Source organism: Protopterus annectens, chromosome 2.part2 (genome assembly GCF_019279795.1).
Source record: "Protopterus annectens isolate FY-2018-M chromosome 2.part2, PAN1.0, whole genome shotgun sequence".
NCBI classification, from domain to species: Eukaryota; Metazoa; Chordata; order Ceratodontiformes; family Protopteridae; genus Protopterus; species Protopterus annectens.
Window position 1 is genome coordinate 35,939,773 of NC_056730.1, and position 18,365 is coordinate 35,958,137.

The following is an 18,365-nucleotide window of genomic DNA, read 5'->3' on the forward strand; positions in this document are numbered from 1 at the left end:
AGAGGCCAACATGCTGTCAATGTCCTGGAAATGAGAGCAGTACTTTTAGTGTTGCAGGCCTTCCAAAACTCTCTCCTGTTTGGGACAATTGTGATTCAAACAGACAATGTCAGTAGTTTAGTACATCCACAAACCGGGAGGTACCATGTGTTGAGAAGCCTCCAGACTGTGGCAATGGGTGGTCTCATCCAGCTGCTTTCTGATAGCAGTGCACATTCCAGGGAAATCCAACATGATAGCAGACGAACTGAGCAGGTTCATTCTACCATCTCACTAGTGGTCACTCAGCATTACCGTGACAGAAATTATTTTCCATTGATGGGGTCAGCCTTGCTGTGATCTTTTTGCTTCTCTCCTAAATAACAAGTGCAGCAGCAGCTTTGCCCTGATCCCCATGCTGGGGGAATCGGAGAGATGCTCTACTCCCCGATTGCCCCTTATCCCCCCACTCTCTTGATCCCCAAATTTCTGCTGAAAGATGCCAAGTTGATGAGCAAAGTCATTCTCATTGCGCCTTACTGGCCTCAACAAATTTGGTTCCCCTTTCTTTCGCCTCTACTTTATCCACCTTGGATTCTGGAACCAATTCCAGACCTTCTGTCTCACCCGATAGGCATGGTTCACCCAGATATCTCAAACCTAAAGCTGACTGTGGTTTCTCCACTTCCTTTAATAGCCAGACAACCCATGCTGTCTTCCCCTGTCCGTCATATACTTTTATCTTCCCGTAAATCTTCAGTTAGGAAGCTTTATAGAAGTAAATGGAAAAAGGTTTGTTTTTTGGGCGCATCAGAAGCACATTGACCCTTTTTCAGTCCCTGTACAAAGTGTCCCTGAGTTCATGGTGACCGTTTTCAATGAAGGAGCTAGCTCCTCAGCCATTAGAGTTTAGTTGGCCACAGTCTCTAACTTCGTATTGGATTTGAGAATTCTTCCCTTGCTTCATCTAAGCTTTGTAATACCTTCTTGAGAGGTAGTCTTTTACTGAGACTGCCTTATAAAGACCCTATTCTACCATGGGACTTGAATCTACTACTAAAGGCCTTAGTTCGTGTCCCCCTTTGAACTAGCACCAAAATGAGATCTTAAATTTTTGACTTGTCTTTCTAGTGGCCATAACCTCAGCCAGAAGAATTTCTCAACTTCAAACATTGCCCTGTAAACCTCCTTACTTGATTTTTCATTGGGATAGAGTAAAATTATGAGCCATAGAGTAACATTACGAACCAGCCCTTCCTTCCTTCCTAAGGTGGTGTCAGAATCCAGTATTAACCTTTCCATAAAGCTGCCTGTCTTCTTTCCAAAATTTGAAAACAAGGGAGAATGCATGTTGCACTTGTTAGATGTTCATAGATAATTACATTTCTACTTGCATAGAACAAAAGAAATTAGAAAATCGGATCAACTGTTTATCTCCTTTGCAGATTACAAAATAGGTAAATCAGTTACAAAGGTAACTTTGGCAAGATGCCTTACCCAACTGTACATCTTTTGTCTGCAATAAATTAGGTATGTCATTACCAAAGCCTTTAAGAGCCCATTCAATTAGATCCATTGCAACTTCGTCAGTATTTTTAACTAGGCATTCCATGGACGGTATTTGTGCAGCTGCAACTTGGGCCAATCCTTGAACATTTATTACTCATTACAAAGTAGATCTGGTCTCAAGGGGAAGAGCTGCCTTTGTTTAATCCATGGTCAGGAATATCCTTCATTAGAGTCCACCTAGGATTTCAGGTAGCTGGGAACTCAGTCCCAGTAATTGAGGAATGAATGAAAATGGACATCAAATAGTTATATATTTACCGTAACATTCCATCTCTGCTCATTTTCATTCTTTAACTCCCTACCCACCAGCCCCCAATCTGTGTCATGATGGACTTCTGGAAGAACAAGAGATGAGGACACCGCTGTACTTATGTTGAGCTCCAGATAATTGCTTCATCTGTCAGGAATATAGTATTGGTATTTCTTACTTTGTCATCTAGCAAACAAGGTCTGAGGTATGTTAGGGGTTGGTACATTATGGGTAGGGAGCAGCTCGAGAGCTTTTAGGTGGGCATGAGCTGTAGTAATGGCCGAGTAAGATCCAAGGATCAGATCTGGACCCAATGGTTGAATGAAAATGGACAACATAAATGGAATGTTATGGTAAGTATACAAGTCCCCCCCCCCCAATACTGACAATGTAGAAACCAGACTCTGTCGATGTCCTTGGATGGGTCTCTTTAGGTGTTAATAACCCTTCCTCAACTGTTCAGTTATTGATGTTCATCGTGTTTCACTGTTGCAGTCATCACTGTAGGGTTCTTCCTGCCGGCAGGCAGCCTTCGGTCGGCCAGAGTCCCAAAGTCTGGGTCCGGCGTCGGCTGTGGACTCACCCTCCCTGACGTCAGTGCGCCAGGGGTACAAAGCTCCCAGCCGACGCCATGTTCTCCAGTCTTTCTTGCCGCGCGGTGGAAGCAGTTCGCAAGTGCCGGTCGGCTGACTCCTGCTATTTTTGGTGCTTCATACCGACGACATTCTTCTTTTCAAAGCTAAGTACCCCGTTGGGGAAACTTTTTTTCTTGCTCCAGACCGATGTTAGAAAAAGTTAATAATTGTATTTCATGTGGGAAGCAAATACCTCCTAAGGATTTTCACTCTTACTGTATTCCTTGTCTAGACCCTGACCATGACGTAGCTAGTTGTCGGTTTTGTGCTAGATTTAATCAACGTACTATTAAACGGAGATACGATTTTGCCTTTCATTACTTTGGGAGGCGATTTAATTATAACATGTCGTCGGACACGCTTCCGACTACCGGAGTTTATAAAAGGCGCAAGGATAAGGATAGGCCTCCGAGGTCCAAATCAGACAAAAGTTTGCAGTCAGAGCCAGCTGCTGGTTCGGCCGTCGTCAGTGAGGCGCTTTCACAGCCCCTGTCGTCGGCCATTACAGAACCGCTTGCCGAAACAGACTCCCATGAGGAGCCAACTAGGCCTTTGAATACTCCAGGTGCAGGACCTTCAGATAATGCTCCCTCGGATGGGTCCGGAGCCACTGTGCAGGTACCTGCTTCCGAGGGGGTTTTCAGGCCTACGCAGCTTCAGGCAAAGGCAAAGACAAAGGCAAAGACTCCTTCTAAAACAAAAACTCAAGCCCAGGCCTCCTCTGATCCGGGACCTAAATCTCAAAAACAAATGCTTAAAATGGCGGAGGACTTGCTAACTATGATTAGGGTTTCACATCCCCCTCCAGACAAAAGGCCAAGACAAGAATTGGATTATGAATCCTCTGATCAGGCATCTATCTCTTCAGTGTCTTCCTCTGAACAGGATTATACTTTCTCTCCTTATGAGGATCTTGATGCTGAGGAATCCATTCCTTCAGCTTCTCCTCCTGAGGATTACTCTTTTGGGGAAATTTTACTTGACATGAGGGAACATTTTCACTGGGAAGGACAGGAGTACTCTGAATCTAAGAGAAGGCTTAGGGATTTCCTTCTTCTTCCCCCAACACAGACCCCTGGCTATTCCTCCTATTTTGGATATTGTGGATGATGTTTTTTCTGAGTTTAATTTAACTCCTGACTCCTTTCCTCTGGCCCCTGCTAAGCCTGATAGATATTACAGTATCTCTGACTCCCACCAGTTTCTTTACAAAAATCCTACTGCTGATCCAGAAACCATTTCTCAGGGTCCTAAGGGTGTTAAGGCCACCACTGCTAAGAACCCTATTCCATCAGATAAGGATTCTAGAGCTTTGGAGAAATGGGGCAAAAAAAGTGTACACTTCTGCTCCTTTATCTATTAGGGCTTTAAATTGTCAATTTCATATGTTGAAATATCAGCAATACCTTTTGTCTGTTAAACAAAAACTGGGTACCATTTCTGCATGTGCTGATAATAAGGAATTACATGATTTGATGCATGCTACTGAGCCGGTGGGGAAACACACCTTACACTGTGGTTTTGATGCTTTGGAGGCCTCTTGCAGGGTGGCTGCCACTGGCATGGTCATTAGAAGGCATGCTTGGTTAAAGGAACAAAATTTGCCTGATCAAGTGAAAGCAAAGTTACTGGATGCCCCCCTGTTCAACATAATGTTTTGTTTGGGTCTAAGGCTGAAGAGGTTATAAAGAAAATGGAGGATAAGGCAAAATCCATGCAAACTGTTAAGGATTTCTTACAAGTTCTGCCTCCTAGATTTAGCAGAAATTGGCCAGCTAAAAATTGGTCCTTTCCCAGCTTGGACAGGTCTCAGAGGGGTAGATATAGGTGCCCCAGAGGGAGGGCCCAAGCACAGACCTCTTATAGACCTAGACAGTGGAGTGCTTCCACCCCCAGGGGTGGAGAAGATAGGTCTCAACCTTATAGGAAACAGACTCAATGACACCCCCTGCACGGCTCCTGGAACCTCTCTCCTGGAAGCTCCTCTGGGAGGAAATCTTTCTCTTTTTCACCAAAATTGGACTTACATAACCCAAGACAAGTGGGTTCTGGATGTAGTTTTAAGAGGTTACAAATTCCACTTTCACACCTTACCAAAACCAAATGGATGGCCAGACCTACCAAAAACTCAATGGGCAGAGGCATTAAAACAGGTGAGGTCCCTCATGGCTATGAGGGCCATAGAACTGGTTCCAAATTCAGAGACGGGACAAGGCTTTTATTCAAGATTCTTTCTAGTTCCCAGAAAGCAAAATACTTGGGAGACCCATCCTGGATCTGTCAGTCTTAAATACTTTCCTGGAGATACCAAAGTTCAAGATGCTTACTCTGCAGCAGCTCCTTCCAATGTTGAGCAAAAATGCATGGATGGTGACATTGGATTTAAAGGAGGCTTACCTACACATTCCTATCAGACAGGAGTGCAGAAGATACCTCAGGTTCAAGGCAGGCTCGAAACATTACCAATTCTCTGCGCTGTCCTTTGGCTTTTCTACTGCGCCCAGGGTCTTTACTAAGTGCCTGTCACCAGTAGTAGCTTACTGCAGACTCAAGGGAATTCAAATTTACCCTCATCTGGACGACGGCCTTATTCAAGCAGACAGCAAGGACATTTTACTCTAGCACCTGGAATTTGTTCAGAATCTACTCAAGTACCTGGGATTCACTGTGAGCGTAAAAAAGTCAAATTTGACACCCACTCAACAGATAACTTTCCTGGGTGCTCTTTTAAACACAACAACCCAGATGGCGTTCCTGACATCAGAAAAACAACTACATCTGGCTTCAACTTTCAAAAGCCTGGCGTTAATGTCTCAGCTAACTGCAAGGAAATTCCTGCAGACTTTGGGTTACATGGCTTCCTGCATCCTACTCATACCATATGCAAGACTGCATATGAGGAAGATACAATGGTACCTAAAAAGCGTATGGTCCCAGCATTGTCACAGTCTAGAAACAGAGATTGCTGTCTTGCCTTGCCTGCAAAAGGAATTGCATTGGTGGGCCATGGCATGTCTTCAAAACAAAGGGAAAGCCATCAGTCTACCTCCAGCCTGCCAAGTGATAACCACGGACGCCTCGGATTATACATGGGGAACCCACTTGCAGGGGAAAGGCCTGCAAGGTTTTTGGACAGAGGATCAGAAGCATCTACATATCAATTTAAAAGAGATGTTAGCTGTTTAGAATGCCCTCTTGGCTTTCAGGGATCTTTTTACAGCCAGGGCAGCTACTGATACAGACAGACAACACCACAGTTATGTGGTACATAAACAAGCAAGGGGTTTCACACTCCTACCCCCTTTGCAGACTAGCCATGACTCTATGGAACACAGCACTAGCTTGCAAAATGGACCTACAAGCTCAATTCCTGCCAGGGAAACAAAACACTCTGGCAGACAGCCTGAGCAGGAACCTGTCAGACCCACACGAGTGGATGCTAGACACCCAAATATTCAAGATGATTACAGAAGCCTGGGGCTGCCCGGACATAGATTTATTTGCATCTCCCCACAACTACCAGTTACAGACTTTTTGCACAAGGACATATCACAAGCTAGCATGGAAAGTGGATGCTCTCTCATTCAGTTGGAGGAACCTCTCTGGGTATGCCTTTCCACCACTACCTCTTCTACCAAGGGTGTTCTTAAAAATAAAACAGGACAAACCAAAGCTGATCTTACTAGCCCCGAATTGGCCTCGACAATTTTGGTACTCAACACTGATAAATCTATCCCAGGAACCTCCTTGAATTCTACCTCAGATTCCAAATCTTTTGTCTCAACATCAGGGCCAGGTCCTGCACTCTCATATCAAAACTCTCTGCCTGGCAGCCTGGCGTATTCAGGGTCTATGATTAATCCTACCCTTTCCAAACAGGTCATGGATGTTATCTTAGAAGCCAGAAGGCCTAGCACTAGGAAATCTTATGAAGGTAAATGGAAAAGATTTTGCACCTGGATGCATGCTCAGGAATCAGATCCTCGCATTCCAAATATTCCATTGATTTTACATTACCTAACAGATATGTTGCGTAAGGGTTTATCTTTTTCCTCCATAAAAATACATGCCTCAGCTATCTCTGCACATTATAATACAGATCCTCCAATTTTTTCACATCCACTTCTGAAGCAATATCTCAGAGGAGTAAATAATTTAAGTCCCCTAGGACACCGCCCATCCCTGCCTGGGACCTCAATTATGTCCTGGAAAAACTAACTCTCCCTCCTTTTGAGCCTGCGGCCACATCTGATATAAAGTATTTGTCATGGAAGACCGTTATCCTACTGGCTTTAACTTCAGCCAGGAGAGCCTCGGAGTTACAAGTGCTCATGGCTGTGGAACCTTACATTGTTTCATCAAGACAGGGTTTCTTTGAGGACTAACCCTACTTTCATGCCTAAAGTGGTTTCTAAAGTGGCTTTAAACCAAACTATTCACCTGCCAACTTTTTCCCTAATCCACAAAATAAGGGGGAGAGGATCTTGCATTCTTTGGACGTGCACAGGCAGCTTCGCTTTTACCTGGACAGAACCAAGGATATCAGGAAAACAGAACAACTGTTTGTTTCTTATGCAGCAAATTCCCAAGGCAAAGCTATTTCAAAACAGACCATTTCTAAATGGATTGCTCATGGAATCAGATTTTGTTACTCTCATCATGGAAAGCAAATCCCAGGAAACATTAGGACTCACTGTACCAGAGCTGCTGCTACTTCAGCTGCCTTTCTCAGGGGAGTTCCTACCAAAGATATTCTGGAAGCTGCTACTTTGAGCTCAGTGCATACTTTCTCTAAGCACTATAATCTCCCTGTTTATTCTAAGTCTAGGGCAGGCTTTGCTTCTGCAGTCTTGCAAGGCCTTCTAGCCACCCCTTCTACTCAATAACCTCCACCCTTTATCTCAGCTTTGGGATTCAACCCTAAAGTGATGACTGCAACAGTGAAACACGATGAACATAGTACAGTTGTGTACACTTACCATAAATGTAGATATTCGAGTGTCTTCACTGTTGCAGTCTGGGTTACCCACCCTCCTGTCCCCTCTTCTATTTTTTATTGGTGTGGTTCCCTGCTTCACCCTTCTTCTGATGTGTATTTGCTACAGGGTATGGGGTTTGTTGTATGTTACATTTTTGTTTTACTTTTAGCCTTTACTTTTGGGCACCTGACATCTGGGGCAAGAAAAACTGTAGAACATGGCGTCGGCTGGGAGCTTTGTACCCCTGGTGCACTGACGTCAGGGAGGGTGAGTCCACAGCCGACGCCGGACCTAGACTTTGGGATTCTGGCCAACCGAGGGCTGCCTGCCGGCAGGAAGAACCCTACAGTGATGACTGCAACAGTGAAGACACTCGAACATCTACATTTTTGGTACGTGTACACAACTGCACTTTTCCACTGCTGCTTTTCAGTACAAGCTTCCTGAATTGCAAGTTTTTTTTTTTTGCGCTATGCATATAAATATTACACTGTATTTTGAGCTGGCCCAAGTCCCACACTGGTTTAATATCCATGTACATATGTTACATGTGTGTATCTGTAAGGGATGAAGTTCCTGAAAGAGTTGTGCAGGAGCCAGGTTTCAGCCTATCATGTATGTTGCAGATTTGCTTTATTTTTTCAGGACCATCTTAATTTGAGTAAAATGGGGCTAGAAATATTTTGTGAACAGCAAAGTGACCATGGAACTTCTTTAGTAAATGCTGCCAAACTGGATCTCTTATTTTACAATATAAAACGCATGTTAAATTTTCATTCACATTTCAAAAAATGCAGCCTAAACTTTCTTTAAAGAGCACTGTAATTTTTGCAAATGTTTTGCTCTGCATGTATGTTGTTAACTTCCTTGTTTTGAATTGTATGTGATTGATAATAGAGAGAGAGACACTAAGCCTGTTTAGTCTTGTATTTCAGAGCATTCAGCATTCTGCTTATATTCTATTCCTGACTCTGTTGTACTTCTGTCTGTACCACCCATTCTGATATTCAATTCCTTGGGACCCTAACCCTGTCTGAGAGTTATTTTTCACAGATCTGGAGAGTGGTTTAGCCTACAATCTGTGATCATTGGTGGTGCGTCCTCCTTTTCCATCTGTCTTTCTTGTTCAGGAAACACCTTCACATTTTCCTAATATAATCTTGTGCACCCATGTCATGTTGTCTTTGTCTGCTCTGGTCCTTTCTTAAATATTATCTGACTCTTCTAGTCTGTAGTCCTATGCTTTCACCTCTGCCTCAAGGCTTTGTTGTGTCTTTCGGCTTTTTCCAGTTAGGGGTCGCCACAGCGGAACTCCGGTCTGATAATGATTGGCAGTAGATTTTTACGTGCCGAGTTGCCAGCTCTGATGCACACCCTTCAACGAAGGTACGCCCATTCACGCACGTCTCCACACAGAAGATGCTCTAGCTGAGAATCGAACAGGACAACGTCTTACTGTGAGTTGACAACGCTACCGCAGCACCACCACCGCAGTTACCACCGCAGTTCTGTCTCAAGGCTTTCTGGTGTTTTTTTCCTGTGGTCATTTTATAGCATCTTAAGATCCCTAGACTTGTGTGTTCTTTGGAACTGAACTGTACATGTTGCTCCAGTATAGCATGATCTGAGCTAGCTGGTAGAGCTAGAATGTTGCACTGTTACTTTCTGGATCTATTCTATGTTGGCATTTTTTTTTTTATAACTATCCAGGGCTTGTCAAGATTGTTAGCATGGTGACTTTTACTCTTACACTTTAACAGTACGTTATACGATGTCATGTATTTGTTCTACTTAATGTATTACGTAAGCACTCATTTTAAAAGGAGGCTTGATCAAAAATGAATTTATATGTTAAACAAAGGTCCTGTCTTGGAAGCCTGTAGAAGAGAAAATTTCCGAGCAGTTCATATTTTCTAGGTTATCCACTCCCTTGGCTAAAAAACTGTGATCTTTTGCAGCCTTTGTTAACATGGTTTGGTTTTAGACTCTAGAAAACATTATATTTACAGTATTAGTAAAGTGTTTCTAATCTGAGAATCACTGGAAGTTACTTGGCTAATGGCCCTAGGGCTCTTGCAAGCTTAGCCAAGTTCTACCCTTATTTCTACAGTGAGCACCTATTGCCCCTGTCCAAGAGGGACACTGGTGGAACCCCTGGGGTGAATTTACAGTTACCCATCCAGTCATCTAGATTATGTTTGAAGAGGGCCAGTGAGGTGCTCTAACATGAAGTGGGAGTCCATTCCAAAGGTGTGGTAACCTCTGGGAGACAAATTTGTCCCTCAAGCAGGTTCTATTAATATCACATACTGGGTTAAGGTCTTTAGAGCGAGTAATCCATCTACCATTTGATTTACGGAGATACAGCATTTCCAATAAAGCAAAGTGAGAGATTGCCTTGCATGCAAGGCAGAGATCACCTCTGAGTAGTCTGTATGAAACAGAATAAAGTGACAGTGATTTCAGACAATCCACATAGGACAGATGCTAAAGACCTAGAATTTTCCTCGAGGAACCTTTGTGGTCTCTCCAATTCCTGCAGGTGCTTGGAAAAGGTACATACCAAATGGGGTGTTATATGCAATTATTGATCTGATGAGGGAAGAGTACAGGGAGGTTATAACTTCTTTTTTCCCTGGAGGCAATATCCTTACTTATGAGATGAGCACTATATAATGTCCTTACTACTGTGGAGACGTGATGATCAAAGGTGAGGTTGCGGTCAACCTGTGTGCCCAGGTTTCTTGCCACTGAGTGCGTACTTAAGGTGTTGCTATTGAAGTGGTAGTTAGCAGGAACATCGCCCTTACCGAAAGAGATGATGATGATGCTTTTTTTTGTATTGAGTTTAAGGCCATGACTTTGGCATCAATCATTTGTTTGTATAGGATGTTGACATCATTTGAAGATTCTATGACCGCTCCCAGTTTGCAGTCATCGGCATACTTTATCAGCCACAGACCTTTAGCTTTTGCTTGTACTTTGGAGAAATAGATTCCAAACAGTAGAGGTCCCAGGCCTGATCTCTGTGGACCCACCACAGGTTACAGGTCTGCTGTTGGAGGTGGATTCCTCTATTTTGACTGTGTGGGTTCTGTCAGTGAACCAGTTAGTGACTCATCTAATGATGTAAGGGTTAATACCTAGCTGGGTGAGTTTGTCAATGATGCCCAAGTGGGGGATAGTGTCAAATGCCTTGGCTAAGTCTAGGTAGGCTGTATACACAAATTTCCCCACATCCAGGGCCTTGGTAACTGTCTCAAAGAAGTTCACCAGGTTTAACAGGCATGATCTCCCTTTGACAAATTCAGACCGAGTAGGGTCAAGTGTTTGGAGAATACCCATATCTTTGTTGATAAAGTCCAAGATGATTCGCTCCATGGCCTTGCAGCTAAGCCTAGTCAGGCTAATAGGTCTATAGTTCCTGTGGTCAGTGGAAGCGCCACCTTTGTGCAATGGAATAACAGTGGCCATTTTCCATTCAGCTGAGACAAAGCCGGTGCTTAGACTATGATTGAAAAAGAGTACCCAATGATGATGATAATTCTGGTTGAAGCCCATGTAGGACATAGCCTGGGATGTTATCTGCTCTCATAGATGCTGTGTGTTTGATCTTAGAGAAGGTGTTAATAACCTGCTCTGTAGAGAAGCATGGTAAGGTACAGGTGGCAAGGATGTCGTGGGGTATGTGTGGCAGGGACAGGGGAGTGAAGTTTTCACAAACCTGTTGGAAAACGGGTCAGCTATGTCAACAGGCTCAGTATATGTTGTATTATTAACTACCAGTTCGGCACAAATCTGGGATTTTCCTGTTAGGTTACAGATGTAACTAAAGAACGCCTTATGGTCGTCTTTAGTTGACAAAGCTAATTTGGATTCATAGTTTGCTTTGAAGGACTTCACAAGAAGTTATATTTGCTTGTTTAAGCTGATGAGGGAGTGTTTCCAATTTAGGGCTTGTTCCCTCTTACTTTGGATAGTAATTTCTTCCTCTTATTTTAAAGCCTGTTAATGGCAGTTGTCCACCAGGGAGATTTGCTTTTCCTTGAGGAGCTTGTTTTGGTCCTATCAGGTACAGCCGAGCCAGTGCAGTTATACAGGTGTTTGTGTAGAACTCTGCATAGTTGCCAGTTCCATCTGAGGGAGGGAGGTGCAGATAACCTATTTATTCCATCCGTAAGAGGTTATAATCTGCTTTGGAGAGGTATTTCAGTTTAGTTGCTGCTGGGGGGGTGGGGGTGGGGTGAGATCGTTACTTCAAATGAGACTGATTTATGGTCCAATCTCACCAGGAAAGACCTAATGATGTATTTATAGGAGTACCCTTTTGTATTAGGGATGTTACCAAGACTTTTCTGATTTTGATTGCAACTGACTGCTCAAAACTTGTTGGCAGTGTTTTCCTATTCCAATATTTTGGATTTCGCTATCCACCTTTGATCACCATTGATTTTGTATTCTAACAGTAGATCATTTTTCATGAAATTTGATGATACTGCATTGTAAGGAAAAACTCAGCCATCTGGTGTAGTTAATCTTATCTAAGCATACCTTTTAAAACTCTTAGGTTGAGAATTCTGGACAAAGCTGAAAATAAAGGGACAAAGGCCCAAATAAATATAGGGATGATTTTTTTAATATTACTCATATAGACTCAAAGTAGATCAGGTTTTGCATTGGCATGCCTTTTCTGAAGGATATCAAGTCTGAAACTCGTAGGTCTTTCATTAATTAGGGACTTCAACCTTCAATGATTTACAAGAAAGCCACAAACTTAATGAGGAGTACACCAAAAATGTGAGGCAAAAATTTGGGTGAGCATTCTGCAAAATTCTGGACAGTTGAGAGGATACGAGTCTCAAGTTATTCTTCTCACTGTAACGTCACTTAGATGTTTATTGCTCAGAAACCCGTCAGTGCCTTTCAGCTTTTTGTTTCATTTCCTTTTCCTTCCGTGCCACAGATCATGAAACGCTGGCAGTTTTTCTTACACAAATCTCACTTTTTTTTTTAGAAAGGAACTTCTCAGCCTAGCTGATCTAGGCTAGATAGCAAAGATTGTTTTTTTTTATCATTGGTCACTACCTGCAATTTTATTTGGTCTGTTTTCTTACTGAGATGAATAAAGTGCTGTGAGCATCTAAAGTGAAACTTTTCTAAAGAGTAAATTGTTGGGAAAATCTTGGTGTAAAGGAAAAGTATCGGTTATAATGCAAAACTGTATAGACAAGCTTATTCTCTCATTTCATTTTCAGACATTGAAATGATACTTTTTCCATGTATAAAATGGAGCATGGCATCAACTTTCAGCCAATTTTTGTTTGCCTTACTAGCTCACTGAAATGACAAGTTTGTTACTGGCGAATAAACAGAATTGATAGCTGTCCCATGCAGCAAGAGTATGGGGCAAGGAGGGTCCAATTTTTCTGCTCTCATGGCCCCCCATCCCCCAAACCAGTAGCTGCTCTTCCTTTTCCTAGTCAGCTTATCTGTTGCAATACTGAATGTGAAAGCCAGCTGCGGTGGTGGTGCTGCGGTAGCGTTGTCGCCTCACAGTATGACGTTTTCCTGTTCGTTTCTCAGCTAGAGCATCTTCTGTCTGGACACATGCGTGAATGGGCGTACCTTCGGTGAAGGTTGTGTGTCAGACCTGGCAAGTCAGCACGTAAAAATCTACAGCATATCATTAGCGGACCGGATTTCTGCTGTGGCGACCCCTAACCGGGAAAACCCGAAAGACACAACAACAACTGAATGTGAAAGCCAGACTTCGACTTGTACCAAGCAAGATCCCTTTGGCTCAATATTTCTTAGTCTGGGATAGAACTTCACGTGGCCCTTTGTTCCCATGGGTGAGGATTGAAAGGTAGGGAGCAGTAATTTAAGCACAAATTGGGCGATTGGCTGGGTAATGGGAAATCCACACTGGAGGTTCCACCCGTGTCCGTCTTGGACAGGGGCAGTAGGTGCTGATTTTAGTGTCTGCTTGAGCCAGACACCCTTGGGAACATGGGTTGAACTTGGCTTGGTTTGTAAGGGCCCTGGGGTCGTTATCCTAGTAACCTCCTGTGATCCTTTCAGTGGCCCAGTGTGGGATTCATGCAGGTCCCCCTCCCAGTCCTGGCCTGATCCGGATTTCTGCAGTAGCCATTGGCTGAGCATCATGCTGTGACCCGAGTGAGTGTGCCTTCTGGTGAGTCAGCCTAATCTTATCTGCTCCAGTATCTTAGATTTCTAGCTAAAATCACCATTGTAGACTCACTTGTCTAGCCTCCCTCTTCCTTGATATTGGGCATGTTGGCATTGACCAATCATTTCCACCCTCTCTGTCTGGTCTTTACAGTGGTATGTGCTTCTTGAATTACAGCAATTTGTATTGTCCTGCCTAAATATTATAAAATATTACTTTTCTTTGCCATTTAACAAGGTAACCTGTTAGTGCTACACTGAATATATTTTTTTTGTGTTTGCTTGAGTAAATGACTGGCTGTCCGGCTCAAATAAAAGCAATAATAGTGATTATCCTCTGACATTACCAAGTTATTCCAGTGCCCCAGTTATAGCAGAGCCCACCATTGGTATTAATGGTGTTTCCTGCAGTAGAGGCATGAAATGGGCTACTGTTAGCTGGTGCTAAATCTGCTTTGAATGCTCAGTCTTAAAAGAGAAGAGCTAAGCAAATGACAGCATTTCAGTGCTGCATCTTCTGCTGATTGTGAAGCGTCACCGTACAGGGCATACAGACAACCTTTCCAAGGGCTACCCTGATGCTTAACCAATAATGCAGAGCATAAGGAGAATTGCTGGTCAGTGTTTTATTTCTCTGATTAAGTCTTGTTGATGATCAAAATCTATTCTGAAAGCAGTGTTGCAAACTTTGTAGGTAAATTGAGCAGGAAAAAAGTACTTAAAACTGGTACATAGCATTCAGGAAAGCTTTGCCCCTCACATTAATCTTTATTGTAAATAAAATCAGCTTAATTCTTTGCAAAATGTATGTATGCATAGGATCAGTCTAGGTAATAAATGTAGTACTGAGTGACTTTTAGCAAATTAATTTGCCTTTGTATACATTGTTTAAATGAGGTTTAAGGACACTTGGACATTACAGTAAGATTTGATTGGCTGTAGGTAATTTACACTGGCACTTGGATTTGGCTAACATCAGATCATTCTCAATATTTACAGTTCTTTTGGTGCATTCCAAAAGTAATAGGACATTTTTGAATGCTTGGCAAGGCACTGCAGGTGCCATATTTTAAACTGCATAAATATGTTTATCTGTGTGGTCTCTGAGGTGGTACAAGGTTTTTACTACATCAAGTATTCTCACTGGTATATATGGCCACAAAAAGGTACTTGTTTATGTGTTTTTTGTGGGGTTTGTTCTTAACAGTGGTCCTTGAGGCAGTACAGAAGTCTACTAAAATAAAAAGCATTATCCCTGTAGTATGTAGCTAGAATGACTACTTGATTAGTATTTCATGTATTTAATGGTAAAGTCTCTATGCCTGTGAGGACTTAAAATTTCTGACTTCGACTTTCCTTTTTTGCAGTTTTCTTGCTGTTGTGGCTCTGCAGCATGCTCATTGTGCTGCAGCTGCTGCCCGAAGCTCAAGCAGTCGACTGGAACACGTTTTATGTATGCACTTTTCTTCATCTTGGTAACAGTCATCTGCTGTGTAATGATGTCACCTACAGTAGCTAAAGAAGTGGAGACCCACGTAAGTAAAATGGAAAAATAAATACAGAATGTTGCGTTTATAACTTATTTATACTTCTATTTTTGTGAGAGTTAAGGACTGAACTCAAAAGTACAAAAAGAAATTATAGACATGGGTAACGTGCATCACTCTAAAGAAAAGAAGCAGTAGATAACATAGAAATGTTCAAGTAACTCTTATGAGATCATATTGCCCACATGGATGCTATTTTCCAGAAAAATATACAAAAATGCAAGACTGGTAGTTTGAAGGTAACAGCCAATCGTTTAGGTGAGATACTGAAAAGTATGTTTTCACAAAAAAGGTGGCATGTGATTTGAGTAACTTTCTTGGAATGGTACTAGGGCTAAAATGGTCAGAGTTCAGAAATACATAGGACAGACCTAAGGCAGTTCTTATGAAAACTGGAGGAAAATATGAACTGTTGCTTAAATGGTGTCTACAGCTCATCTGTTATGGAGGAAGTGAGCAGACTAGGTAGACATAGTGATTCTTATCTGCTACCACAATATGTTTTTATGTTGGGCTGCACTTTCCTTTCCTTTCCTGTTCTGCTTGTATTATCTTAAACAGTGTTGGAGGAAAACCTAAGAAGTCGGTGAGGAGCAGGAACTGTTTATATTACTGGGCTGTTGTATTGTATCCCGTCCAGATGATAAATTGTTTTGACAATTTTGTGTTCTTTTCTTGGCTTAAAAACAGTTAGCTTTCCCATTCTGGAGACTTGGAATGCTGAACAATTGCAGTTGCACAGAATTCTGATTCCTATAATTAAGTAGACATTTTAATCAACTGGTCTGATTTTCTAAACAGCCCAGCCTTTTCATGTACTCCCTGATAGATAATAAGGTATGATGCTCCTTTAGAGGCTTATTGAGTTCCTAAGCAAAGCAGTGATCAGCCTTTTCATTTAGTGAATGAAAGTGAAATAACTCTTGTGAATGGTACCTGAAAGTGTGAGCGCAGGGATGTTTTTTATGCATTTTTTACAACTTTATGAATACATATCATAGTGTGCTGTGTGATGCCAGCTGGTGCCTTCAGGATGGTCATTATAGTATTCACTGTTGCAGTCTTCGCTATTTGGATAGCCTGCTGTGCTATACATTACTGTGACCATTTATTTGTTTACGCAGTCACAGTCCGACATCTGAGGTATGCAGTCTAGAAGTGACTGTAACCACCTCTTATGTGTACAGTTCACTGTTTCTCAAAGTAGCACTGCTATGTATTCTGAAAAGTTTACTGTTGGAAGACTGTTCACCATGTGTATGTGGTATTGCATGACCAGTTATTTATATAAAATTGTAACTGTGTTCAGCGTTGATACTGCTGTAACTTAGCTCTGCAGGGCTAACTGGAATGGGACACAGTTTAGTCACTTGCAGTCCTCTTTGCTTTGATATCGCCAGCTGCCACTGTTGTGAACACAGCTTTTCATGTTCTTGTAATATTTTCTTTGGGAAGTTCACTTTAAATGTAAATCACAATGTTTAAATTATAAAATTTGGGTTTTACCTACGTAATTGACATCTATTCTTAATAATTGCTTTTGGTGTGTATTTGCTGTAATGTTAGTTTGTCAAGTTTTTCTCCCCGGGTTTCTGCTGAAAATGGGCTACTGGCCCAGTCAGGCACTACCTGGTTAACAAATGAAAATAAATAAGTAAATATTCCAAGCCAGAAGTTCCAAAATCATTGGCTTCTCCCCTCTGAGTCACCAACACTAGTCTTATGCTGGCTGGTTACTAAAGTAGGGTGGGCAAAAGGCTTCCTTACAGATCTCACATTGCTGCACATTTTTTCAGTGCTGCCTTGAGAGTATTACTTGCCTCCCAGCTTTTAAGAAGAATGAAAACGATGCACGGTTTTGCTTCTTGTCATTATGTCGGCTCTTTTATGTTGCATTTTCTGTGTCCCTCACCTAATTACAAAGTGATTTAGTTGAGAAGCAAGTGCAGCTGTGATGGGCATATGTTCCCAAAGTATTGCCATTTCCACTGCCTTTTTGTTTTGCTGCAGAACACAATATTGATGACTTTGAACACTGTGTAAAATTCATGCAGGCTACTGGGTTAGAGACAAAAGACTTTTTGCTGAATTTCTTCCTGAAGGATGACTTGGATCACTAGGAGAAAAAAGTCAGAGAGAAAAAAAAAAACACAGCGAAAGTGGAAAAATTAAGGCATCCTCCCAAAAAGAAGAAAAAAACATGAAGGTTTAATAGGTTCTTGAACTTATTCCCTTCTGTTTTAAGTTACTCTGGTATGTCTGACAGACTTTGAGTTGGTTATTTCTGTGATGGGGAGCCTCAATGAACATTAGTGCCTGCCCAGTGTAAAGTTAAATAAGTCACCTTTATCTGTGCTGACATTGGACTAGATTGGCCTTCTCCAAGATTATATTAGAAGTAAAAGAACCTGAGACGTGCGCCATTTCCTTTACACATGAGACCGTATGCACTTGAAAGGATTCTACAACTTCAAGTTCATTAAACATAGGTCAAACTCGTTTTGATTTGTTTGAAAATAGTTTTTTGAAATTGTATACAAGAGAATTAAAGGCGAGTTTGATGTATGGTAACAGTTCAAATGAAATATCAACATTTTTAAATGAGAGGAAATTTGTTTAATCCACAATATAATAATGCAGTAGCTTGTTTTGGGAGAACCTGTGAATATGCTATATGCTTCCAGAAAAACAACTTTTGTTTTGCCTCGTAGAAATATCAGAATATTGAGACCAGACAAAGGAGGAGGAGGTGTAGGAATTATGGATTACTTAGACTATTCTGCAAAAATGCAAATATTCTGGAACAGGAATGTATATGAACATGTCTGAAGAAATTAAATTAATATTAATTATAAAATTGATTTTTAAGCGATTTTTTTTTTTCTAATGATTTCATTGCTAAAGAAAAGTATGAAATTGTACAGGTTTAAACATCCAGTAATTCCCACTGTTTTTATTTCAGACCCTCAGCTGTGACCCCTTGTGATTGCTACAGGTTCTAAAGTGGAACCTTTAGCAGTATTCATTGAAAACAAATTGAAAAATAAATGTATAGATGTTGACTTATAATAGATTAATGGTATTTATCTGTTACTATTAAGAGATGTAGGATCATAGGAGATTATACTAGGGTAAAGATCCTAGAGCCTTTAAGCCTAACCATTCATGTACCATTTTTCCCAATTGTCAATGCCCATGGGCTAGAATGGCTTTGTTG

At 41.7% G+C, this 18,365-nt stretch overlaps 1 protein-coding gene across 1 annotated transcript in view; it reads left to right on the top strand.

Annotated features, from left to right (window-relative positions):
* Positions 1 to 18,365, top strand: part of SERINC5 (serine incorporator 5) — a 1,123,885-nt gene that overhangs the window by 444,784 nt on the left and 660,736 nt on the right. Inside the window, exon 2 of the mRNA XM_044063720.1 lies at positions 14,969 to 15,136. Coding sequence (XP_043919655.1) covers positions 14,969 to 15,136 — 168 coding nt within the window. The remainder of the gene's footprint in view (positions 1 to 14,968; positions 15,137 to 18,365) is intronic.